The 26,882-nt window shown below is 43.5% G+C and overlaps 2 protein-coding genes across 6 annotated transcripts in view; one reads left to right on the top strand and one right to left on the bottom strand.

Moving 5' to 3' along the window:
* Positions 1 to 12,437, bottom strand: part of HACD3 (3-hydroxyacyl-CoA dehydratase 3) — a 29,948-nt gene extending 17,511 nt beyond the window's left edge. The window contains exons 1-5 of the mRNA XM_005899974.3: positions 12,181 to 12,437; positions 6,001 to 6,043; positions 3,853 to 3,926; positions 2,768 to 2,932; positions 1,093 to 1,144 (exon numbers count right to left, since the gene is read on the bottom strand). Coding sequence (XP_005900036.1) covers positions 1,093 to 1,144; positions 2,768 to 2,932; positions 3,853 to 3,926; positions 6,001 to 6,043; positions 12,181 to 12,267 — 421 coding nt within the window. The 5' untranslated portion in view covers positions 12,268 to 12,437. The remainder of the gene's footprint in view (positions 1 to 1,092; positions 1,145 to 2,767; positions 2,933 to 3,852; positions 3,927 to 6,000; positions 6,044 to 12,180) is intronic.
* An 11,339-nt stretch (positions 12,438 to 23,776) lies between these two features.
* The window catches only part of DPP8 (dipeptidyl peptidase 8), a 53,874-nt gene continuing 50,768 nt past the window's right edge, over positions 23,777 to 26,882 (top strand). For 2 of the 5 annotated variants that reach the window (XM_070377295.1, XM_070377299.1), the window contains exons 1-2: positions 23,777 to 24,076; positions 25,694 to 25,831. In XM_070377295.1, the coding sequence (XP_070233396.1) occupies positions 25,795 to 25,831 (37 nt within the window). In that variant the 5' untranslated portion in view covers positions 23,777 to 24,076; positions 25,694 to 25,794. Of the gene's footprint in view, positions 24,421 to 25,693; positions 25,832 to 26,882 lie in introns of all 5 variants that reach the window. The other 3 variants (XM_005899969.3, XM_070377296.1, XM_070377298.1) reach the window with 3 other exon arrangements.

Here is a 26,882-nt window from a genome sequence, read left to right as displayed (position 1 = left end):
CAGCGTCTCCTGCATTGCAGGCAGTTTGTCTATATCAGGGAAGCTCTTTCCCTACTTGCTGCTGCTGCTGCTGCTAAGTCCCTTCAGTTGTGTCCGACTCTGTGCGACCCCACAGATGGCAGCCCACCAGGCTCCCCCGTCCCTGGGATTCTCCAGGCAAGAACACTGGAGTGGGTTGCCATTTCCTTCTCCAATGCATGAAAGTAAAAAGTGAAAGTGAAGTCGCTCAGTCGTGTCCGACTCTTTGCGACTCCATGGACTGCAGCCTACCAGGCTCCTCCATCTATGGGATTTTCCAGGCAAGAGTACTGGAGTGGGGTGCCATTGCCTTCTCTGTTTCCCTACTTATGGCATGCCAAATAAGTGCCACTAAAACTTGAAAAGTTTTTGATTTTGGACACATGAGGAACACTTATTCATTCTGCTTTTCAGCATTAGTTTTGTATAGACCTGCATGGTCCTCCAACTAGAATGGATAAGCTCTTCGAGCACAGTGCTCTGACGGATCACTGGCTCCAAAGCTCAAAGGCCTAGGACAATGCTTTCCATAAAGCATGAATTTAAGAGCTGCTGAATTTAATCTATGATACTCAGAAGGTAACACACTTAGAGACAGACACACTTGGACAGACATAGAAGTAGAACTGAATTTTTAAAAGGTTAATGAACAGCAGGACTATACAGAATACTTTCCATCTTTAAGGCTGACAACAACAGCCCTTATGATCTCGGTTAGGAAAACAACACCAGACTGGAAGAACTGTAGTCATGGACCTATGCAGTACTTTCCAGGTCTCTGAAGGACTTGCTGCCACCTAGCACCCTACTAGGCCAGTCCAGGAGGCTGAGGTTCTTCCATTCTGCTACACCAACCTTGGTGTACTCAGATGATGTCAGGCCCCCAACAGCAGGGAAACATTAAAAGTAAGTAACACTTTAGATGCGGGTTTGCACAGCTTAAGCATTGGGCATTAAGGATTTCTCAGAAACTCATCCACCCAATACAAGCCCTCCTGCTGCTTCACACTCATCCACACTCCCATCTCTGTCACAAGTTAACTGGTAACCACCACAGCAGTAGGGGCAACTTACTTTCAGGGGAGCCTTGGCTTTCGAGTCTGAGTTTATTTAATTGTTCTTCTTCCTAGAATTTGGACAGAAGTTTTCCAAGAACACAAGTTAGACTACTGTATGGTACAGGGAACTATATTCAATATCCTGTGATAAACCATAAGGGAAAAGAATATGAAAAAGGATGTGTATATATGTGTATAAATTAGGCACTCTGCTGTACAACAATAATGTATTTAACATTGTATTTTAATTATACTTCAGTAAAAAAATAAATTGAAAAACAAAAAAAAACACAAGTTAAAATTCCCAGATGCTTGCAGAAGCCCACATGAGAGATAAATGATCTGAGTCCTTCAAAGCCACCTCCTCCTCCAATTGTGTTCTCACTTCCTTGGGAAAAATGTCTGAACTCACGGTACTAAGGAGCCTGACTCCTTACTGGGTAGCACTGGCACTACAGAATGACCCATCCAGGGCTCACAGAATTAAACCAATCAGCTGGCTTCCAAACTACAAAGTGGGCAGCCTTAAGATCTTAGAGCTGGAAAAGACATCTAGAAAATCTGTCATGGTTGTAGAAACAAAACAGAAATTTAAGACAGGAAATATATTGCTATTTCATTTTTTAAGACTTCGATAATTTTCTAGAAGCTAAAATCAAATCTCCAACATTAGTGTGAACTTATATTAGGATAATATAGATATAGATGGATATATATGGAAATACTTAGAGGTACATGTATATACATGGGCTGGTATACACACATATATTTCCTTGTGCTGTCAGCTGAGAGAACCTAAAAGTAATACCTCAGTAGCAATGAGCACACTTAGCACCCAGATCACCCAGATCCTGGTTTCCACTATCATCCTGCAATAAAAACAACAGGCCTGGGAATATACAAGATAAACCTGGAGCAGCTTACAGTGCCAGAAATTAAGAATGCACTTAAAAAAAAAAAAGGCCCATGATGATGGAGCTGTGTCAAAGGGACACAAGAGCCAACCGCAAGAGCTTCCAGTGGCCAAAGATAGAACAATATGAGCAACAAGATATATTACCCAGTATTGGATTACAGCCCAACTATAAACCAAATCTGTTCTGATATAAATAAATGACAATATCCATACTGATATAAATAAATGACAATAAATAAAGGAGAAAAGAAAAATCTCCCATGCAGAATTCCAAATAAAGTATACAGATACTCCACCCTAAGAATGGGAAGCATAACTTCTGGCTTGTTAAGTGTGAACTGTGCATAGTGACTTCCTTCCAAAGAAAACAGTAAAGAAAGGAGAAGAGTAACATTATAGTAGAGAAACCATACAGTGGAGAAACCTACCAAAGATTAACCACATCCAGGTGAGCTAGATTAACATCAAGAGCTGTAGGTCATGTTGAGAGTATTAAAAGCTTGATATGACATGATAAGAATGGCACTTTACCTCTGTGGCCTTCCTACCCAAAACCCATCACCCTAAGCTAATCATGAGAAAAACATCAAACAAAACCCAACTGAGGAACAGTCTACAAAATACATGCCCAATACTTCTATAAAACCACGTCTCCAGGTCATTCAGTGAATTTATATTTTTGTCCTTATTCTATCAGATCCTGATAGATATCTGAGGTGGCCCAAATAACTTGGGTTCCTCATGATTTCTGTCTAGATCCCAGATCCTTACTGACCTTGGCTCTGAGCTCCATTTCAGCATCAGACTCGTCCAGCCAACGATCAAAGTCAGGGGCCAAGAACAGTGGGCGCTTCTCCTGCTTGGTGAGTCTCTCCCACCATTGACTCTCCTTCTTCTGCACGGTGATGTTTACCTGCCTCTGGGTCAGCTTGTAAACCGGCTAGGAGAGAAAGCAAGAACATGAGAATGCCCTTTCCCATCAAAGAAGCTGCATGGTACTTACTGCCGTTCCTTCTCAGTTCCTAAAAGTCCTGGGGCAAAGAGAACATCTAGACCAAGGGCTGGCACAAGGAAGAACGCCAAGAACAGCAATATCTTGCTCCGGTTCCCTCCCCACCCGCTGCCCCACTGGGGACACAGGAGGAAAGCCAGACAAGAAAGGCAGATAGTCTTGATTATCTTGGTAATTAGCATGAACTCCCTACTAATTAGAAATTAGCATGAACTCCCTACTGGATCTACATCATGCCAGGCTCTACATCCAACCGCCTTCTCAAGGGCACTACTGCCTTCCAAATCTTCCCATGAAGATGATTCAATTCAAATGGTCAGTGGTTTCCAGCATTTAGAAAGGCCTGCATCAAGGCCAGAACTGTACTGTATCAGTTACAGCTTTTTTAAAAGCAGTCTTTCACTACAGAGCCTTCTCAACTAAACTCAAATTCTTAGGGGTGCTCCAGCTTATTATTTCTTTGTATGGCCTCTCTCTTTTCCTCCAAATGAAGTCCCAGACTGCTGACTATTAAGAAACCCTTAAACCACTGCTGACTATTAAGAAACTCACAGCTGGAAAGAACCTTAGAGATCCACTTAACCCAATCCTCCATGTAACATATGAGAAAACTGAAATGCAAAGAAGTGAGGAGACTTCTTCACACCACTAATAATGACAAAGCCCAGATTCAACTCAGGTTCTCCAATTTTCCTCTTACTCTGTGGCTAACACCTGGGCTCTGTTCCAAACAAAAGTATATTCTGCTTAGGTTTATCTTCTTCTTCCCCATAAGGCTTGCCCCCCATTTCACAAAACTATAAGTATTTATTTCTTAAAATAGAAAGGGAAGGAAGGAAAGAACATACCTCTGGCTTCACAAGGTCTAAGAACTCCAGGTGAAATTCATAAACATTGTCTCCTTTGGCACCATGCCCCTGAGCTATAAAGAAATGTGGGTTGCTGTGAATTTGAGCAGAGCAATGCCATTCAAATGTTAGCTTGGTGCAGTTCTTTCAGAAGTATGAAAATATTAATGGGTCCTGCCAAGTGAGTGGGGGCTTGTGAGCAGAGCTACTCAACAGCTAGATGAAAGCTAAATCCTCGACAAAAGTTTATCTCCTTATGACTTTTTGGTGATCAGTTCCAGAATATTTAATCTTCTAATGAGGCCTCAATGATGGCCGGTATAAATAACAGATAAGCAAAAAGAATACAGAAAGCAAAGCCAAAGATAACACTCTATATAAATTTAACGTTCACATTTACTTTGGCTCTGAATCCACAGCAGAGAAAAGTCAAGTAGGCGTATTCTCTTGACTGCAGTTAAGCAAAGCTGCAGGGTACATGGACTCTCTAATGTACCGTCTCAAAAAAAATTCTAAATTTAACATCTTCCAACCAGAGATGGGAGACTTTCCAGGTGACACCAGTGATAAAGAACCTGCCGGCCAGTGCAGGAAACATAAGACATGGGTTTGATCTCTGGGTCAGGAAGATCCCTGGAGGAGGGCGTGGTAACCCACTCCAGTATTCTTGCCTGGGAAGTCCCATGGACAGAGGAGCCTAGGGAGCCACAGTCCATGGGGTCACAAAGAGTTGGACACGACTGGAGCAACTTGCACACACAACCAGGGGTAGACAATGGAGCAGGTGACTGCTCCTTTAGCACATGCCAAATGGAATAAAAAAGAGAAATAACATTTTTTCAGCTCATTCCCAAGAGGACAAATGGAACTAGGAAGAAAGACCTCAGGTTGACCATCATGCCATTCCTGTGCCCTGACATGGCATTTTCCCCCAAAGGCAGCAGTTGCCATGCCTAAAAGCCAGTGACTACGGGATGTCCCTGCCCTCTAACTCTTGGGATTATCTTTCCTCATCTGACCATGTGTGGAAGGACTTGCCTATTATGTGTTATAGGTAGCTATTCTCTAAGACCACAAATTCCTTAGGGTAGGACAGTCTAGAAAGCTCCACATGGCAACATACACGTTTATCATTTTAATTTCCTTCCAAATGCTGAGCTCCCTCCAAAGTCTGAGCCATTACCACCATGGCTCTCACTTGGCAAAGTAGATTCAAAAGCCAGGCTGTGCTTTCACATAAGTATATTAAGGTAGATGGAGTCTCATATAAGGCAGAAACTCTTCAATCTCCCATAACCCCAGTCACTTACTAATGACATTCCAAGGAACCAGAATAGAAAGACAGCAGGGAGAATCCCACTCCACTGGGTATCAGTGAATCCCGACCTACCCTCTCAGGCTCAGCAGAAAATCTGCTGATGAACTAAGAAGGAGATGGAGGTGAATTCACAGAATTAAAGACTCTCAGAGCTGGAAAGGCTTCAGATATCATCTAAAGTACAGTGTTTATTAAATTGGTCTGTAAGTATAACATCAGGGAGCCACAAAGTCTTGTTAAGAAAATTTCTATTGTTGGGTTTTGTTCTAATATTTTTAAAAAGAAGCATATTTTGAGTCATCTAGATAGCTACCTTATAATCAAGTAATACTTACTTGTACGAGTTCAGCGGCTGTTTGCCACTGCGTTCACAAGTGTAATGGAGTCAAATATCACTTACAGTGACCATACTTAACTCTTAACATGCTTTTCAACCTAGGGTCTGTGGCCCTAGAGGATCCTGTAGATATACGTTCAGGTGTCCTTGGATCTTCAAGTTTAAGAAACACAGATTATAACCCAACACCCTATAGGCCCACAGAAATCAATAAGTTGTCCAAAGTAGTAGCAGAATTTTAAGCTAAATCTCCTGATTTCTAACCTAGGATACCATTTTGCAGGATATCTCCTGCCTTTCCCAGCGGAAAGTGGGATGTTAAATTACTGAGCTCTCTGATCATACCTCAAAATAATATAATTTACCCCACGAGTATGAGAAAGGTAAACATCAATAGAGAGTGAGTAAAATAAACAGATAAAGATAAAAAGCAACCATCACAATGTCTCTTTAACTGTGTAGAGGCCTAGGAACCTTTTGCCCAGATACTGACCTTTGAAATGTAGCACATTTTCAGTGATGCTGATGGCAGGATTCTGTGGAAAAAGACCAAGAAAGCAAGAAGGACATTTTAATGAAGAGAAAAATCAAATTAAAACCAGTGGCTTACTTCCCTCCCTACATTGTTCCACCCTGGGGACTCGACCTTCCTGCCCTGTGCTTCCTCCAGAGAATATATTTGGTCATTTACTCCCATCTCTGTGGAGGGTTTCTCTGTATCTATCTGTACACATGGCAGATTGCAGGCTCCCGCAAGAAGGACCCTAAACTGCTCTGCCGCGAAGAGCAATCATATACTGAATCAGTCCATTCTGCTCATGGTCAGTGGTAGATGGTGCCGTGTGAGGTGCCATGGGGGAATACACGGATCTCTAAGACTCAGTCCCTGAGCTGTGGAGGCAGGGAATCTGGTAGGACAGATGAGTCATATCCTGTGAGAAGAAACAATATAGTATCAAGTAACATATGCTCAAGACCAAAAGAGTAGAAAAAAACAGTTAAGTGTTACGGGAGTTTAAGAAGAGAGTGAGTACAACAAGAACAGAACGGTTAGGGACAGCCTTACCAGGAGGGACACCCATACCGCATCATGAAAAACAAATTAATTCCTGTATGTTAAGTGAAGGGCTGTAGATTACAGGCAGTTGGATGAAAATGAAAGCGTGCAGCCCCTGAGTCTTAGGCTCCACGCTCTCTTAACCTCTATCCAAACCAAGACTAGAAGAGATGGAAATTCTCTAAATTGTTCATTTATTCCCAGAAGTTGCTATGTGCCTTTTAGCAACTTAACTCTTTTTTTTTTTTTTTCAGGGGATGAGAAACAGTTTGCATCCTAACTCCCAGATCAAAACTAACAAGCAAGCAGCAGCATATTTCCAGTGCCATAACTAGTTCATTTACTCTTCTTCTGTAGGCTCTGCTCTGTTTTCCATCTTGCATCAAAGAAAACAAACAAGACAGAGAGAAGGTGAAGGGTATGTTTATTCTAACAATGGGAGCCTAAATGCTTCACTCATAGCCAAGTGTTAGGAAAAGGGGGAGCATGAAGGCTGGGTGAGGGAGCTTTTAAGCCAAGAACCTCCCCAGTGAGAGTATAGACTTGAGGCTGAGAAGCTCACCCACAGGGGCTAATAAGCCAGATGATCTCTGTGCCAGGGAGAGGGAATTAAGGAACTTCACCAAAAAAAGTTATACGTTCAGGGGCATGGTTCCTCTATAAGGGAAGCAGGGTTTTAGTGTGAGTATCATCATGAAAGCCTGCGTTCTGGGATGTCTCAGTGGTACATTTCCTATTTAGGTCACTTCTTTGCTTACTCTGTGTTCCCCATATCCTAATTCACCTGGAAGGAAAAAGGAGTCTGCGGGGGGCTCAGTTTATTCTCCTCAGACACAAGATGTGAGCAGCCAAGGTTTAAGCTCTAGACACAGCCCAAGGCCTGCAGTTTATTAAGCATTCTGAGTCAGATTTTAGATGCTAACTCTTTCCCTGGTAGCTCAGTCAGTAAAGAAACTGCCTGCAGAGCAGGAGACCAGGGTTCAATCCTTGGGTCAGGAAGATCCCCTGGAGAAAGAAATGGCAACCTACTCCAGTATTCTTGCTTGGAGAACCCCATCGACAGAGGAACCTGGTGGGCTACAGTCCATGGAGTCGCAAGAGTCAGACACAACTTAGCAACTGAACCACCATCAACTCCTACCCAGCAGTACATGGGCACGTCAGGTTCAGCTTCTCCAAAGGTGTTGGTAATTAAGGAAGATATTTCAATTAAAAAAAAAAATGCCAGAAACAAGCTCAAAACTGGGAAGGAAGAGACACGGAAGTGATAAAAAAAAAATTAACATCTATGTCTATAAATGAGATTGGCCTATAATTTCCCTTTCTTATAACTGCATCACCAAATGAACTGGAGAATGTTCTCTCTTTCTCTTTTCTGGAAATGCAAGTATAAGTGCCGTGGTTGCCACCTGCAAGATGCCCCCCCATGATCTTCTGCCCCTGGTATTTATACTCTTGTGTAATCGCCTTCCAAATGACATCAGGAATCTGTGTAACCGATAGAACACAGTGGAAATGAACCATGTGACTTCTCACGCTAGGTCATAAAGGGCACTGCAGCTTCCTTCTGAGCTCGCTCTGGGAAAACTCAAGACACCGGGGCATGAGAACACTCAAGTAGCCCACGTATCCTCTGTGGAGGATTAACTCATGGATAACTTGCCAATAAGGTGAGCGGCACATCCTTGAAGAGTCTACTTCAGACTCTTCAACCTGTCAACCACAAATGACATCCAAACAACCACATGAGAGATCCCAAGCCACAACACCCAGCTGAGTCTTTTCTGAAGGACTCAGAAATGGAGGCATTGACTTTTGTGTATGGCATAAGACAAGATCTTATTTTATCTTTTTGCCACTTGGATTACCAATTGTCCCAACACAATCTCCTGAATGGTTCACCCTTTCCTCCATTAATTTGTAAAGCCACCACTGCGGTTCAATAAGTTTTCACACATGGGTAAGTCTATTCTGTTCTATTGCTCTTTGTGTTTCTCATCTAAGGTTTAGTATCACAATAATAATGTTTTACACCTGAGTAGCACACCAGAATTCACAAAGCACTTTCAAATCTATTATCCAAGTCAAGCCTCAAAACAATCCCGTGAATTAGGTGTTATTCACATTTATTTGTATGTAGAGACTGAGGCTCATAAAGGTTAAGTTAATAATCCACGGACACCAGATATTAAGTGGAAGAGTAAGGAACCAACTCTTTCCACCAGACTCTATTAGGTAAGGTCAAGAACAGCATCTTTCCAACAGCTCCCAAACAAAGCTAAACACACAGCCCTCATACAACTGAAATGAACAAAAACCTCGAAAAATGAACAAATGCTTTAACAACTATGGTTGTTGGCACAAATCTGTCCTTCATGCTTATCCTGTAAACCAACTTTATTCTGAAAGCAACCATGCCTTAGCCCCAATGGACTTTCACTGGTGTCTTTGCTACTGCTCACCTCAAACACAGAAAACAGCTGCTGACGAAGCCTTTTTCTTCTCACCTCAGTGGTGGTTTCTCATCAGGCTCTAGCTCTACAGCTCCAAAGACGGAGGAGAGATATGAAACCCTGACAGCTCTCTGTATCTCGGGAAGGGAGCATGTCTGATGCCCTCAAACTGGCAATACTGACACTCACTTACACATAAGCTACAGAAAGCAGGGGGCGATAGAGAACTGTCCGAAAACCCAGAACCCAGCTTAATGCAGGTACTCCACAAATGGTCTTCATTAAGCAAATAAACGGAACGCTTCATCCCAAGCCAGAATCACCAGTTCCACAGGCCATGCGTGGAGCAATTAATTGGGAAGTTTTTAAAAAGGAGCAGCCCCTGACATTCAAAAGCTGGCCTGGCATTCACAGCTAGGACACGTTACTCTGCTATTACACAAGAACAGAATACCTTGATAAAATGAGATAAAGCCATTTCATAATTCTGTGCAAGCACAGACAAAAACATGGCCACACTGCCACTCACAAAACATGTTACCCTGCCCCTACGCCAAAATATGTGACTGCCACTCCTCTACCAATTAGTTTTATTCTTGTTCTAATCTCTCTTCCCTATATATGATTTATTCAGATGCTCAACCATAGCATTGGTCCTGTTTTCTCACAGCATCTAATCTAAAGTGAATCCTTGCTTCCTTAGTCTATCCCCCAGTCTCCAAAGTCCAAATTCTATAATCAGCTCTAACGTTCTAATGAGCTAGCCCCACAGGGTATGCTCTCCCTTGCTGTTATGAGCAATAAACACAACTTGTTTAACTAGAGGTGTGTTCCTGGCAGTCTCTGGTTATAGGGCATTGACTCCTACAACAAATCAGATGATCTGAAAGTCTATGCCGTCCTCTTTCCAGAAAGTTCTCCCAGTTTCAGTCTGACAAGAATACTTCATCTTATTTCTGTAAAGTGAAAGTGAAGTCACTCAGGTCCAACTCTTTGCAACCCCATGGACCGTAGCCTACCAGGCTCCTTCACCCATGAGGATTTTCCAGGCAAGAGTACTGGAGTGGGCTGCCATTTCCTTCTCCAGGGGATCTTCCCAACCCAGGGATCGAACCCGGATTTCCTGCATTGCAAACAGACGCTTTACTGTCTGAGCCACCAGCGAAGCAATAAAAGAATTAATAAACGCCACCAGATAATTAATAAAAGAGAGGTAACAAATTCCTTTAACACCAGGGACCTGGTTTAATACTCAACCCCAAATCTATAAATAAACATACTCATGCACAGAATTTTTTGTTTGTATATAATATCCTTCCTCCTACATAGAATACCCTTGGAAAGCTGAGTCTGTCTGACTCATCTTTGTAAATCTGTAGTATTTCACACATGGTAGGGGATTTCTTTTATGAATGATACTGACATGTTACTTTAAAACTAATGGTAGCACCAATGGATGCCTCAGAATTACAGTCGAGAAATCTAGGTAAAAAAAAACTCAACTGGGGACAAAATATTTATTTTTTTCCCTAAAAATAAAAAAGGATTTCTCTTTCCAAAAGAAAATCCCATTTTTTTCCTCCACCTTTACATTTCTTTAACTATAAGATATTCCAAACGCATACGTTCATATTTGAAAATACACCAAATACAATTAACACATATGTTCATGTTTCTTAACTAAAAGGTTTATAACTTTCAGGAAAAATTTAAGTGTGATGCTTTCATTTGCCCAACAAATTTACATTTTTTTCCCCCACCACCACCACCCTACCTCCCCTAAAAACAGCTTTTCTGTTTGTGTTTCAGAAGTACGCCAGGATATCACATCCTTATTACAACTAGAGAGGGTCTCTGAGTTTAACTGGTCTACAAAATGTTTAACAATATCTAAGAGATATTGCCACGACACAACGTCCATACTTTTCTTATTGATTACTGTTAGAATTCTCTCTAGAAAGAGACTTTGATGCCCATCTACAAAGATTTTGCTTTTTTCCTTTTTTATTAAAACACCCTGAAGCAGAGTAGAGGAACACTGTACAAAACATTTATTCATCCTCTGAGGTAAAAGTACAATTCAGCCTGGTTTAACATATTAAACGACACAGCGTGCAGTGTCACAGCCTAAAGCATTCTGGCCAGTACTATCTTTCAATAGGAAAACAGGTTTATATTCCAGAAGCAAAGACTGAATTCAACAAACTCAAGTGTACAATCAAAGATCACCTACACCTTGCAAGACAATATGCCAGATGCGCTGACAGACTGAATATAAACGCCTGACTCAGAGGCAGAGAGAGTTAAGCCGGAGTGAAGGAGGTTATAAAGTGCCATAGATGTCAAGGAGAGTAGGCAGTAAGAATGACTATAGAAAGAACATTCCAGACTACAAACTTCAGCTCCTCAACGATGGGAATCCTGGATGGTTTTCACAGAGACAGGGGGGTACATAGGTCCTGAGATGGCCACCAATTAAGAAGCCTCAGCTTGTTCACATGCAAGTCAATGAGATCAAGCATAAATGCTCAATGTGAGTTAAGATAATTTTGAAGTTCTGCATGCAACTCAGCAAACGTGAGCCCACAGTCTTCAGAAGAGGGGGGAAATCACTCCTTCGGGGTCTTCTGGACTTTAAAATGAACAAGAATGATTTCCATCACTGAATGGCTAGGAGGTGGGTGTGCCCCCCTCCCCCCGCCCGAGGCAGCGGCGGGCCTCTTGAAGGCCCGAGGGGACCGCGGGACCTCTAAGACCAGCGCTGGACGTCCAGCCACGGCCCGGCAAGCCACTGTCACACTGTATCTCCGACCCAAAGAGCTCATCCCACGCCTCGAGGGGCCTCGGCAAACCCGAATCCAGACAGCCAGGCCTCCAGGGCCAGGCTCGGGCTCCACCAGGCCGCAAACTGCGAACAAAGAGACTGCTGGGGCAGCCTCTGTTGCGCGGGGCTCACGCAGCACCCAAGGAACCTGAGCCTTCAGGGGGTCGCGCCCGGGGTCTGCCTTGATGAGGGGCAGCCCGTGCTCTGGCCTGGCAGCCCAGAGCGCACCGTGTCCTGGATCCCGTTGACGCGCTGCTGGCTCTCCGGAAAAAGGGGACGGGGGTCCCAGCGGGTCCCCAGAGCCGAGACCCGGCGCACGTCCCGCCGCCCGGCCTTTACCTGCACATCACTCAGCTCCACGCGCAGATACAGCTCGTGGTGCCGCTGAGCCCAATAGACGTGAGGCGTCAGCACCTGATTCTCCATAACCACACTGCCCAGAGCGGCTCGCTGCGCCTCGCTGTCTCAGGTAGTGCGCGGCTGGAACTGGTCAGACGAAGGCCGCAAACCCCCGAGCTCCGAAGTGCCGGCAGTCCGCAGCCTCCAGACGACCCACGCTCGCGGGCCGCGCCTGCGCAGTGGTGAGCGAGGGGCCGCGGCGCCGGCTCCCGCCTCGCGGCCAGCCGGGTGGGGGCGGGGCGGAGGCGGGGCGGAGGCGGGAGGGGGCGGGCCACAGGAGCGAGTGGCGCCGCCGCTCGCTGCGAACGCCTCGGGAGTTGGCTGGTGTGTTGTCGTTCCTCTTACCAGCTGGAGGACGGTTAAAAAATAAGCGTAAAAACTGAAAAACGCTGGAGACTCATGAAGAACCGATTAGCATAGAGAAAGGACTTGGGATTGGTGTATCTGGAAGGTTCCTCCCATTTGTCACTCATTAATTCAACATTTGTTGAGCGTCTGCTATGTGCCTGAGCTGCAAAGATAAAACACCGAAGCTTCAGGAGTAAGTCACAGTACCTGACGTCTTGAAACCCTCAGTCTATTAAAAAAAAAAAAAAAAAAAGCCGCAAGGAATTATAGACATAATAAGTATGATGATGGTTATAAGGGAAGCCGTGGGAAAGCGAGGAAGAGATCGGAAGAGTGTTCTAAGAGAGGAGAGTAGCCTTAAAGGCCAAAGATTTCCAACGCTATCCCATAGAACTTTACACGTAGATTATGGAAATATTCCATTCTGCGCTGTCCATAACGGTAGCCACTGCCCACATGGGGCTTTTTGACTACTCGAAATGTGGCTAAAGAGACTGATAAACTGAATTTTTTATTTCCTTTACTTCTAATTAATTTAAATTAATGGCTATTAATTAACGTCACAAATTAATGGCTATTCTATGGGACAGCGCAGGAGACTTGTATCTCTAAATCGGAAACCCAAACTAGAGAGAATACCAATTTATATCTAATTTAAACTATCGCGTCTGTATCCACTTTCAGCCCCAAGTCGGCTTGGAGCGAAGAATTCGATAGGAAGCAACATGACAACGAAAACCAGAAATCTGGGACAAAATTGAACTTTTATAATTCAATCTGTTAGTACCCATTTATTTAGCAAAGTCCTGAGCACAGGGATCCAAAGATGAAATGATGCCAGTTCTCAGAAAACATTTAGCTCAGGGAGTAGGTCATATAAAATATAGAGGGTTTCAATATGAGAAATATGCTGAGCTCTAAAAAAGGCAGGAAGGTAGGAGCTGAGGGTTGTAGAAACCAGTAGCAGACATTTGAGAGCAAATCCTTGAGAGCTGGGCTGTGAAATGTGAGGAGGAATTTGATAGAGGAAGAAGCGGAGGTAGGGCAGTAGACCCACAGGGCGGGAGTCCAAAGTTGAAGAGAGATGGAAGGTTCTGCATATTGGGTGGTGGGGGCTTCCCAGGTGGCTCAGTGGTAGAGTTCGCCTGCTAGTGCAGGAGATGCAGGAGACTTGGGTTGCATCCCTGGGTGGAGAAGATCCCCTGGAGGGAGAAATGGTAACAGATCCCATCATTCTTGCCTGGAAAATCCTGTGGACAGAGCCTAGTGGGCTGCAGTCCGTGGGGTTGCAGAGTCAAAGGTGACTGGGGGACTGAGCACACGCACACATACTGGGGGTTAAGGGCATGGAGAAGGGAAGTTGCCCTGGGTCTCGAAAGACCCAGGGATTGGATCAGGGAAGTCTGTTTTAATAGCTGTTTGTACTTTATCCTACAGACACGGAGGAGTCAAGGAAGTTTGTTACAGGAGATTAGCAAAATCATATATGCACTGGGCAAAAAAAAAAAAAAAAACAGGAGGAATTAGTAGGAGGCAAACCAATTGGAGGTGATATAATCTTCCTGTTATGACATAATGAAAACCGCAACCTTTGATAGCCTTGAATTTTAAAAATAAAATATTTTTTTAATTATGAAAGTACTTTTATTGCATTGCTTTTACTACAGTGTAGACACAATATAGGGCACATTTTAAAAACTGAGGTATAGGAACTAGGCAAATTTTAAATATTCGACTTCAGCTGAATTTTTGCATGTTTATACCTGTATAATTAATTACTATCCAGATCAAGGTCTGGAACATTTCTAACATACTACATGGTCTTTCATGTCAATAAACATTTGCCTACACTTCCCTACACCCCAATAATTACTATCATGACTTGGATCACCGTAGCGTAGTTTTTGTCTATTCTTGAATCTCATGTAAATAGGATCGACATATGTACACTTTGTGTCTGGTTTCTTTCATTCAACATAATGTATTTGAGATTTATCTGTGTTGTATGAATCAACAGTTCATACTTTTTTGGTTTTTGTATAGCGTTTAACTGTATAAAGTTTTCACAAATTGCCCGTTCTCCTGATGATGGACATTGCATTGTTTTCCATTTTTAGCCATGAATATTTATGTACTTGTTTTTTGTGGATATACTACTCAGTTCTCTTGGGTAAATACCTGGGAATGGAATTGCTAGGTCATAGACTATGTATGTTGAGCTTTTGTAGATACTATTAGGCAGTTTTGCAAAGAGTTTTGATCAATTTACACTTGCACAAGCAAAGTTTGAAAGTTCTAGTTGCTCTCAGTCAGTCAGTTCATTCGCTCAGTCATGTCCAACTCTTTGTGACCCCATGGACCTCATCACACCAGGCTTCCCTGTCCACCACCAACTCCTGGAGCTTGCTCAAACTCATGTCCATCAAGTCGGTGATGCCATCCAACTATCTTATCTTCTGTTGTCCTCTTCTCTTCCTTCCTTCAGTCTTTCCCTGTGTCAGGGTCTTTTCCAGTGAGTCACCTCTTCGCATGAGGTGGCCAAAGTATTGGAGCTTCAGCATCAGCATCAGTCCTTCCAATGAATATTCAGGACTGATTTCTTTTAGGATTGACTGGTTTGATCTGTTGCAGTCCAAGGAACTCTCAAGAGTCTTCTCCAACACCACAGTTCAAAAGCATTAATTTTTTGGCACTCAGCTTTCTTTACAGGCCAACTGTCACATCCATTCATGACTACTGGAAAAACCATAGCTTTGACTAGATGGGCCTTTGTCGGCAAAGTAATGTCTCTGCTTTTTAATATGCTGTCTATGTTGGTCATAGATTTTCTTCCAAGGAGCAAGTGTCTTAATTTCATGGCTGCAGTCACCATCTGCAGTGATTGTGCAGCCCAAGAAAATAAAGTCTCTCACTGTTTCCATTGTTTCCCCATCTATTTGCCATGAAGTGATGGGACTGGATGCCATGTTATTAATTTTTTGAATGTTGAGTTTTAAGCCAGCTTTTTCACTCTCCTCTTTCACTTTCGACAAGAGGCTCTTTAGTTCTTCTTCACTTTCTGCCATAAGGGTGGTGTCATCTGCATATCTGAGGTTATTGATATTTCTCCCGGAAATCTTGATTCCAGCTTGTGCTTCCTCCAGCCCAGCATTTCACATGATGAACTCTGCATGTAAATTAAATAGGCAGGGTGACAATATACAGCCTTGACATACTCCTTTCCCAATTTAGAACCAGTCTGTTGTTCCATGTCCAGTTCTAACTGTTGCTTTTTGACCTGCATACAGATTTCTCAGGAGGCAGGTAAGGTGGTCTGGTAATCCCATCTCCTGAAGAATTTTCTACAGTTTGTTGTGATCCACAGAGTCAAAGGCTTTGGCATAGTCAATAAAGCAGAAATAGATGTTGTTCTGGAACTCTCTTGCTTTTTCTAGTCGCTCTATTTCCTTGGTATTTTCAGTCTTTTAAATTTTAGTCATTCTGATAGTGATAGTAAAAGTCACTCAGTCGTGTCTGACTCTTTTCGAACCCATGGATTATACAGTCCATGGAATTCTCCAGGTCAGAGTACTGGAGTGAGTAACCGTTCCCTTCTTCAGTGGATCTTCCCAACCCAGGAATCAAACCAAAGTCTCCTGCTTTGCAGGTGGGTTCTTTACCAGCTGAGCTATCAGGAAAGCCCTGGTCATCCTGGAGGCTGTATAATAAAAATAATTTTAGTCCAGCATATCTGAACCCTGAGGTTTATCAACTGACCTCTGTCCAAGGTGAATTGAATTCAGGGCTCTTGGTAAGCAAGGAGACTGAATGTTGACATTCTGCCTCAGCTGCTCCATAAGAAAAGTCCAGTGGAAGGGGACTTATCCAGATTGGTTCCACCACCACTAACCCATTGGATGACTTCTCTGGGCCTGAGCTTCCATATCCATCGAATGAGAGAGTTAGAGTCAGTGCCTACCAATATTCTTCTCAGCTATTCCTAAAGTTTCCTGTGAGGACCACTATTGTGGGCCTCTCTCTCCATGGGAAATACAGTAAAAAAAAAAAAAATAGAAATGGGGAAGGGAAAGAGTAGCATCCAGGTAAATTATAAAAGATAGCAGAGGGGGTAAAAAGGCAGAGCAGAAGTAGCCCTGCCAAGCTGCATTAGGAAGGGCTGAGGGTTTTATGATACCAGTCAAATGAAAATGCAAACGAAGCGCTGTTTTTGTATTCGACTTTCCAGGTAAGCCTCCCCAGCCCTCTTTGGCCTAGGGTCACCCCTCCCTCCTCTGGCCACCAGAAGCATTTGCTGAGTGCTTTCTGTGGCTGAAGCACATGGTGGTGGTGGTGGTGTAAGTCATGTCTGACTCTTGTGACTCCATGGACTGTAGCCTGCCAGGGTCCTCTGTCCATGGGATTCCCAAGGCAGAATACTGGAGTGGGTTGCCTTTTCCTTCTCCTGGGGCTGAAGCACAGGCTCAGTACATAAATCTGTACTCCTGCCTTTGGCAAGTCATCATCCACATTCTCCTTGTCCAGCATTTTACAGAAGTTTTTTATATCTATAAGAAACTTTGGAAAATGAACTATTGAATTTGGCTGTGCTATGTCTCACCCAGGATCACCCAACCAGATATCCTTAACTGAAATCAAGTTACTCTATCTAGATGGCACAAAGTTGAGAGTGGAGAGAGACTGAGAGATCAGCCCAGGCATCTACTGGGGAATCTGTGCCCAACCAGTTCATATCCCTGTAACCTCTTAACAATGCCAAGAGGGTGGTGAGCATTGCAGCCAATCATTGCTGTAAAAACCATCCCCTCAACCTGTCAATCCCCAGTTCGGATGACTGTGCAGAGATGCCCCTTTCCTTGAGTGTGGGGAGTGGCCTTTCCACCCTGTTCAATTTGACCTACCTGATAAGTCTTGGCTTTCTGGGCTGCCCATACGGTTGCCAGGAAGACAGTTGGTGTGCTACCATTTATGGAAAAAATAGTGGAGTGGAGAGAAGAATACTACATTTACATATAGGCATTTGTTTATGGGCAAACTTGGGCAAACTCCAAGAGATGGTGAGAGACAGGGAGGCCTGGCGTGCTGCAGTCTATGGGGGTTGCAGAGTCGGACCCAACTTGCGACTGAACGACAATAAATTTATGTATTGTGTTGGCCAAAAAGTTTGTTTGGGCTTTTCTGTAAGCTGTTACAAAAGAATTTTTGGCCAAGTCAATATCATAAAATGGGCTTCCCAGGTGACCCAGTGGTAAAGAATCTGCCTGCAATGCAAGAGACACGAGACCAATCCCTGGATCAGGAAGATACCCTGGAGAAGAAAATGGCAACTGGCCCCAGTATCCTTGCCTGGGAAATCTCATGGATAGGGGAGCCTGGTAGGCTACAGTCCATGGGGTCGCAAAAAAGAGTCGTGCCTGACTTAGTGACTAATACACACTCATTAAAATATTACATAAAAAGTAAATGCAAGAATCTAATAACCTCAGTTTCTTGTGGGGAGGGAAACAGTGACTGAAAGACCAGCATAGGAGGATATTTCTACTATATATGCTTTTATTCAAAAAACTAAATATGAAAATTAACTGAAAAGGCTCCTTTTTGTTATGGCAGCTTGGTTTGTACTGTCTCCAAAAAGGTGCAAAATATAGAGGAAGTGGAAAAACAAACTCTAACCCATGGGATATGATGTAGTCAGCTGCTATTACCTGCTTATGATCTGTTTCCTCAACTAGATCAGAGGTCCCCAGCCTTTTTGGTACCAGGGATGGATTTCATGGAAGACAGTTTTTCCACAGACAGGGCAGACGGTTTGGGGATGATTCGATTGCATTACATTTATTGTGCCCTTTATTTCCAATCTGATGCTGCTGATTTGACAGGAGGTACCAGTCCACGGTCCAGAGGTTGGGGAACCCCTGAACTAGGTTGTAAGCCTCCCTGCAGCACAGATTGTCTCCTCTTGGTATCCTACAGCATCTAGTACAATGTTTTAAAAAGTAAATGCTTAAAATGTGCATGTTGATGATAATGCCCAGTGCTAGAAAAGTTTCAGTGAAATTGCCACACTCATGCTGAGTGTAGCTAAGGGCAGTGTGAATTCGTGGCATCATTTTGAAAAGCAATTTTGCAAGAAGTAGCAAGAAAAATGGAGATGTTTATGCTGGTTGGCTTTGTAATTCCCCTTTGGAGATTTTATTCTAAGACAATAATTTCAGGGAAGAAAGATGTATATATGAAGATGTTTACAATGTTACATAGAAAAACACTGGGACTTAAGAATGACCAAATGAATTGTGGTATGAGAATTCAGTAGAAAAACTATACAGCTGTGCAAAATAATAAGACACTAGCAGTATTGAAAATATTTATGATAAAAGATACAAAAATTTTGATTACAACTTTATATAGTGGTAAGATACTAGGGAGTAACTTGTATTTTTCTTTTCTTCCTTTTTAACCCTTGATCCTTCCCAATAGAGGGACACAGAGTCGGATACGACTGAAGCGACGCAGCAGCAGCAGCAGCAGCAGCAGCAGCATGAGGCAACCATTGTTTTCTGGGAGTTGTGACTTTGGGGTTAGAAAACAAAGACAGATTCTTCTCTTTTAACCTCAGTTGAATATTCAAGACAGAAAATATTTGGAGCAATATGCAGACTAAATAAAAATTGTCCAGGCACTCTTTCTGCCCCCTTCTAATGTCTATGTCAGAAGCTTTCTCTATCTCTTTTATACTTTAAAACTTTATTTTAAAATTTCCAAGTATAAGAGGGAGGAGAATGTTTACAGATGAGAGAAATAAAAAGAGAGGCCTGATATTAATCTGTTAGTAAGGAAAGGATCCAGGATGGGAACCCAAGACTGCCTGACTCCAGAAATTCGGGCTCTGACCCATGAATACCTGAGCAAAAGTACCACTGCCTGAAGATCATGGACTGGTAGATGCAGAAGAACTGGGAGACAGGTTGGTCTCTGATGAGGCCCAGTGTGAAAAGGTGTCAGATTTTCTAAAAATGAGGTCAGAACTGCTGGTGTATCTGACTCTTTGTGACCCCCTGGACTGCAGCCTGCCCGGTTTCTCTGTCTATGGAATTTTCCAGGCAAGAATACTGGAGTGGGCTGCTATTTCAGGGGCTCTTCCTGACTCAGGGAAGAATCTACTTCAGGGGAAATAGTTTATTACCTACTTCAGGGTCCTTCCAGGAATTGAACCCTTGTCTCCTGCATTGCCAGCAGATTCTTCACCACTGAGCTGCCTGGGAAGCCCAGAATTGTATGAGGATCTGATTAGCTCAAACAGGCATGGATTTCAAGATGCAGTCCAGAGACTTCCCTAGTGGCCCAGTGGTTAAGAATCCACTTTCCAATGTAGGGGACATAAGTTCTATCCCTCTTCTGGGACTAAGATCCTATAAAAGAGGCAAGAGGGGCTACTGAACCCCTGTGCTCCTGAACCACAACTAGAAAGAAGGCTACAGGCCACAAGGGGAAAAAAAAAAATCCTCCAGGCTGCAGCTAATACCTAACCAACTGATAGCTGATGCAGCCAAATTTAAATTTAAAAAAAATTTTTTTTTAAGTCGCAGCCAGGGTTCCCTGGAAAGGGTTCTCACTTGGCCTTACCACTCTGGCTTTCACTCACACTTAGCTGCCTGCTGTCCATTATGTCAGAATATGATTGTTTTATGATGCTTTTTGTTTTGATTAGCAAGAGTGGATTTGTATCATCCCCACCATGCTATTTATTCAGACCATGTGTGCTAGATAACTTGCCTTTTCCTGAGGAGTTCCTAGAGTGTAGCCTAATATGATACAGTTAAGTAGGTTTTGTCAAGCACACATATACAAGTTTGGCAAGGCCCAGACCTGACTGATTCAGCCAGTAAATATACAAGGAGCCAGTTTAGGGACTTCCCTGGCAGTCCAATGGTTAAGAGTCCACCCTTCCAACTCAGGGGGGTGTGGGTTCAATTCCTGGCCGGGAAACTAATATCCCGCATGCCACATGGCATGGTCAAAATAAAAAGAAAAGCAAGGAGCCAGTTTAGCCTCAGAAAGTGCATTACTTACATATACCACAAAGGGAAGAATGTATCAAGATGCCAGCTGCCAGTGATCCTTATCCCACTTATGAAAAAGGACACTCCTGAAGCAAAAGGGGCCAGGTGACTGCAATGTAAGTTCTGGGATAACTGCCTGCTGAGGAGCCAGTTCTAGGCTGCAGCTAAGAGGTTTTTATATTCTCAGCTCTATTCTGGGGGGGTAGGAGGGGATGGGGCAGAAAGTCTCCAGCTCATCAGACCTGCAAGGGGACAAGGTCTTCAGAGGCTTCTGGTCCTCTCCAGTTTCAGAAAAGTCACAACGCATTCTGCTACAACTCAGGTAAGTATCGGTTTGACCCTTTTACCTGGGAGGGAGGCCTTTGTGGTTACATACAAGGTGGCCAGGGTTCATGAAGATGTTCTCCCACAGCTTTCTCAGGGTTAGAGGCTTTTTAAGCCTGCCAGCCTGCTATGTGTGTGTGTGTGCTTAGTCGCTCAGTCGTGTCCAACTCTTCTTTGCGACCTTTGGACTGTATCCCACTAGGCTTCTCTGTCCATGGAATTTTCCAGGCAAGAATACTGGAATGGGTTGCTATTCCTTGCTCCAAGGGTATTCCTGACCCAGGGACTGAACCCTTGTCTCCTATGTCTCCTGCATTGCAGGATTCTTTACCCACTGAGCCATCAGGGGAGCCTTAACCCTGCCACAGAAAGAGAAAATAAGACTGAAAACAAGAAATATGAATTCAAATCTAGTTCAGTCCATCATTAGCCACATGACTTCAGAAAATCTTTTACCTCTCTGGAGTGTGTTCGTTTGTCTTGAGGGGGTTGGTGTTTTTCTTTTCCCCTGAGCTTTACTGTTAATTTCTTTTTTTTACTTTATATTGATATAGTTGATTAACAACATTGTGTTACTTTCAGGTCTACAGCAAAGTGATTCAGTTATACACATACATGTTTCTATTTGTTTTCAAGTCATTTTCCAATATAGATTATTAAACACTATTAAGCAGTATTTCCTGTGCTACACAGTAGGTCCTTGTTGGTTATCTATTGGAGCTTGTTTTTTTAATCAATAAAATTATATAGTTTTTGTTTGCTTTTGAGGAGGTCTCTTTCCTCTTATTTGAATGTAAACTGCACAAAGTCAGGGATTTTGCCTACTTTGTTTACTATTATAGCCCCAGTGCTTGGAACAGTGGCAGGCACATGGCAGAGATTCAGTAAACATTTTTGTTGTTGTTCAGTCGCTCAGTCATGTCTGACTCTTTGTGACCCCATGGACTACAGGCAGCTTCCCTGTCCTTTACGATCTTCTGGAGTTTGCTCAAACTCATGTCCATTGCGTTGATGATGCCATCCAACCATCTCATCCTCTGTCGCCCCCTTCTTCTCCTGACCTGTCTTCCCCAGCATCAAGGTGTTTTCCATTGAGTAGGCTCTTCGCAGCAGGTGGCCAAAGGACTGGAGCTTCAGCATCAGTCCTTCTAGTGAATATTCAGGGTTGATTTCCTTTAGGATTGACTGGTTTGATCTCTTTGCTGTCCAAGGAACTCTCTAGAGTCTTCCCCAGGACCACAGTTCAAAAGCATCAATTCTTTGGCACTCAGTCTTCTTTATGGTCCAATTCTCACATCCCACGACCACTGCAAAAACCATAGCTTTGACCAAATGGACCTTTGTGATGTCTCTGATTTTCAGTATGCTGTCTAGGTTCATCACAGCTTTTCTTCCAAGGAGCAAGCATCTTTTAATTTCATGGCTGCAGTCACTGTCCAAAGTGATTTTTGAGCCCCCAAAAATAAAGTCTGTCACTGTTTCCATTTCTCCCCCATCTATTTACCATGAAGTGATGGGACTGGATGCCATGATATCTTAGTTATTTGAATGTTTAGTTTAAAGCCAGCTTTTTCACTAATGAAATGAAGATGTTTTGCTTATTTTGTTAGCATGTGCATTCAAAGTCCTTTCAGGTGTTTTGTGTTTGTTTTAGTTTTTTGCACAAAATTCATAGAGGAGTCCCAGTGAAAAAATGACTATTCTTTTAAGGGAACAACTGAAAAACAAAATTCTGAGTGAAGACACATTTAAGTTCAGGGTGAATAATTACATAAATAAACCCTCATGACACCTCTGCCAAATGGTTCCTTGCAATAATAGAAAATAGGGAAGGCCCAGCTTGTCCACTGTTTGATTCTACACCTAGCACCTTCCCAGTCATCTCCCAAGGCTCCTTTTTCCTCTTTCTCTCAGACAGTGTGTAGTGCAGAGTAGAAAATAAATTACCCGTCAAGAGACCTGCCTCTGGTTCTGCTAAAAGCAAGATCACTCCCTTCCTTGCCCTGAGCCCCAGTTTCTCCATCTTTCTGTATCTGTATGACACACATGGTTTTCCTTAATTGTAACTAAGTGATGTTAGTATAGCACTTTCACAGATCAAGAAACCATGTGAGCTCAGAGACTAACCCGCTGAAAGTCATTAATTAGTACCAAAGCCAAGCTTTCTGACTCCAAGTTCACATTTCTTTGTGTGTCAGTTGCTCAGTCGTGTCTGACTCTTTGCGATGCCATGGGCTGTAGCCCACGGGGCTCCTGTGTCCATGGAATTCTCCAGGCAAGAATACCAGAGTGGGTTGCCATTTCCTTCTCCAGGGGAATCTTTCCAACCCAGGGATCGAACCCAGGTCTCTCACATTGCAGGCAGATTCTTTACCATCTGAGCCACCTGGGACGTCCTTTCAGGGTTCTTTGCACCATATCAGTGAGACACCTAGAAATCCCCAGGCGGAGGTCCCCTCCCTCTCCATGTCTCCTCTATGAAGGGACAGGGATTTTTGCCTGACTTGGCCCCTGTTCTAATCTCAGCGTTTACAATTCCTCCTCGCACATAAGAGGCAGTCAATATGTATTTGTCGAAGGAAAAAAAAAAAAAAAGATGAGACGTGCCACAATTCTTCCTGTAATTTCCAGCAAGTTACTGCCGTTTTCTGGATTTGTTCTGTCCCCCACTCTCGCGGTTTCTTTCCCGCTCCTCGTTCGCCCCTCTGGCCACTAGACGGCACTGTCAAAAGTGAACCCCATCTAACAGAGAGCGGCGCCCTTCTTGGCCCCGTTGCGCCTTCTCCGGTCGGAGGGCAGCGCGCAAGAAACCGGAAGTGCCGGAGCCGCCGCCGCCGCCGCCGTCTTTAAGTGCCGTGTTCGCCCCTTCGGTTACCGCCGGCGCCGTCGCCAAGGAAGCCGCTGCAGCCGGGTCTGGAGTGGAGGCGGCGCGGCATGAAGCGGCGCAGGCCCGCTCCTTAGCGCGCGTCAGGACGGTCCGGGCGGGGCCGGGGAGGGGGGAAGGTGCAGTATCCGCCCTCTCTCCTTCCCCTTCGCCCGCGAGGCCTGCGCCCCTGCCCACTCAGGCCTCTCCGCCTCTCGGAGGAGCTGCCCGGCGCATTCTCCCGGTTAGCTAGCTCTGCGATTTACCCGGCGCGCCGCTCTGCGCGGGCCACAGCCGGTGGTAGAGCCCCAGTTGCCGGAACAGGAAGCCGAGGCTCTCAGATTCCGAGTCAGCCACCGTTCACTGGGCGCCCCCTGAGCGCTGGGTGCTGGCCGCCGGACTTCCACGTCCGTTATCTTAATTGAGCCTTGCTGGGGTTGGGAGCCGGGTGTTGTCCAGGCTTACAGATGAGAAGCGGAAGTCCACAGAGGCAAAGGGATTTGCCTAAAGTCCGACTGTGGCAGACCGGATTCGGACTGAGATTTTCTGGTTTCCTAGCTGGTGTTCTTCCTACTGCCCCATTTCTAGGTCGATTCCTTCCCTCCTTGTTCACTGGCCCCTTCTCATTCTATTTCACCCACCAGGGCAGGATAGGTTCTTTACTTTCCCATTTCAAACCTGTCCTCTCACACATTTTTCTTAAGTCTCGGCATCTTCCCAAGTCCCCTTAATATTCTCTGCTACACTTCTGCTCTTCATTCTAGCTCTCAAGGTCTTTGCCCACTTTGTGATAATAAACCTCTCAACTAGCTGTGTGGATCCTGGCGAGTGAAATAACTAGGCTTCAGTGAGGCTTGGGATGTTTAAGTGGACAAACTGGCGCCTGGATTAAAAATTAAGGAATGATGTCTGAGTGGGTCCGGATTCAAGAGTCCTGTTTTCTAACCCGACATACTCTTCTCTGAATGAGAGTCTTAGTGCATGAGAAGGTGTCTTGACCTCTTAGTCCTGTTGTTGGCTGTGTTAGCACAACTTCACTTTTTCCCCTCCATTTGCCGGTGACCTGCATGTCTCTCCATCACCTGTCAGGGCTATGAAAGCCTCTGATTAAAACCGATAACCAAATAACGGGTGTAATCACAGACTCTGCTTTTTTCTTTTACTAAGCCAGAATTTCAACAAACTTAACACTTCCATTTTTCAGAGAAGTTACCTAATTCAGTTATCAATATTTTCGAAGTAACATGGAAAGGAAAGAAGCAAAAATGGAGTGCACTGAAAATGGATAGTACATTCTTTATCTTGTGAAAATCTTAATGTTAACAGCATATTCTCTTTCCACAGAAATGGCCTGTTTTGTATTAATAGTTCTTACTGGTTATTACACTGAATCTGTTCTGTCTTCAATCTGCTAAATATGAATTCTGTAAAATAATACAAATTGATTATTATGTAAAAGAAAAACAGGACCAGGCACAGAGAAATAAATTTTATTATCCATTATCTATCATTCTGAGAATTTGTAATAGCCACTGAGTAATCTCACATCTGTATGCCTTTTATACTTTTAAAAGAATTTCTATAACTTACCTTTTAATATGTATCCAAATGTCAGGACTAAACCACTGTGTAGATAGTCTTTGGAGTAAATTCAGCTGTACATTTCTGAAATAAAGTCATTTTATAACTTTCAGAAAATGCAGATACAAAATAATCCAGGCATTGTATATTATTTCAAAAAGAATATGTGTCAGTTCTAAGTACTAATTGAGACTTTAGGTTTGATATTTTGGGGGCACATATGATCCATTTTAATAATGATCAACAGGCTTATATCTTATTTCATTATCCTGGTGAGCAGGATTGGATGGTGAGAAAAGGAAAGACTCCTGTGAGAAGAGAGCAGGATGAGCAGAGGGATCTATGCTTGAAGTTGAGTCACTTGAAAAAAGATCTCTTTGAATGTGGAAGAGATCTGAACAGATGAAAATACAATCAGGTAGGCACCAGGGAAGGGCCTCAAGTGAAGAGGTAGGTGGGGCAGTGAAATAAATGCACGGTACTGAGAATGTGTACTGGCCTATTTTCTCATTGTTGAAATGAGAAAACTCTGGTCACGTGTTTTGAGGATGTATATATAAGGTGTTATGGAAATATGGAAATTAGTTACACATTTGTGTATATTACTAAAATTATGTAATATCAGGTCTGTGCAAGGAAATGCAGAATATACATTTACCATAAAATACAGAGGAGTAGTGTCATTTGAACTGTAGAATGTGTGTGTGAGAGAGAGAGAGTGGAGAAAGAGAAATGGTGAGTGTGGGCATCTAGTACAATTTAGGAATATCTGATACATGCTTAAGTGCAAGGTAATGCAAGGTTTACATACAAGAGACATCAGTAGCTCAAGAAGCTGGGCGGTGAGCTTGGGAAGTCTTGTCTGCTAAGCTTCCCTGTTCCATCCCCGTTCTCTGTTGTTTCAAGCAGTGATTTGGAGATGAAGTTCCAAATTAACACAAGGAGTGGACAAGAATGAGCCCGGTTTGTGTATCTCCTTGTTTAACCTGTCCCTCACTCTCTTAGCAATTAAACTAGATCCACTTATATATTTGATAGAAAACAGACCTCTACCAGCTTTTAGATGGGCAAACAACCAGGACTGTCATATACTGCTACTTGACATCAGTGTGCTGAGTATCAGTTGAGCTGAATGACTTTTCTATTGAGCTGTGTGGATTTTAATCATGGGAGGTAAATGCCCAGTTGTAATAATGTTGCAAGTTGTATACCTGTAAAACTCTCCAACGCTCTTGCTACTGTTACATTGAAAATGGCAGTGTAATTCAGGGTAACTTGAAAAAAGGCACAGTATCCTAGCCATTCAGTTTTGTTTATTTCATCACACAGCATACCTGATGGAGTAATTCACAGCCTACACTTGCTAGTCTTTTTCTCTGTGGGCCGTAGTTTTTTACCCTGAGCTCCTATTAACCTGTGAAATTAAACCTTAAAAAAGACATGTTAAATTTACAGCCGTGTATTGATTT

Source organism: Bos mutus, chromosome 10, assembly GCF_027580195.1.
Source record: "Bos mutus isolate GX-2022 chromosome 10, NWIPB_WYAK_1.1, whole genome shotgun sequence".
Classification (NCBI taxonomy): domain Eukaryota; kingdom Metazoa; phylum Chordata; class Mammalia; order Artiodactyla; family Bovidae; genus Bos; species Bos mutus.
The sequence above is the reverse complement of the archived record's forward strand: the minus strand, read 5'-3'. Positions and strand labels throughout refer to the sequence as shown.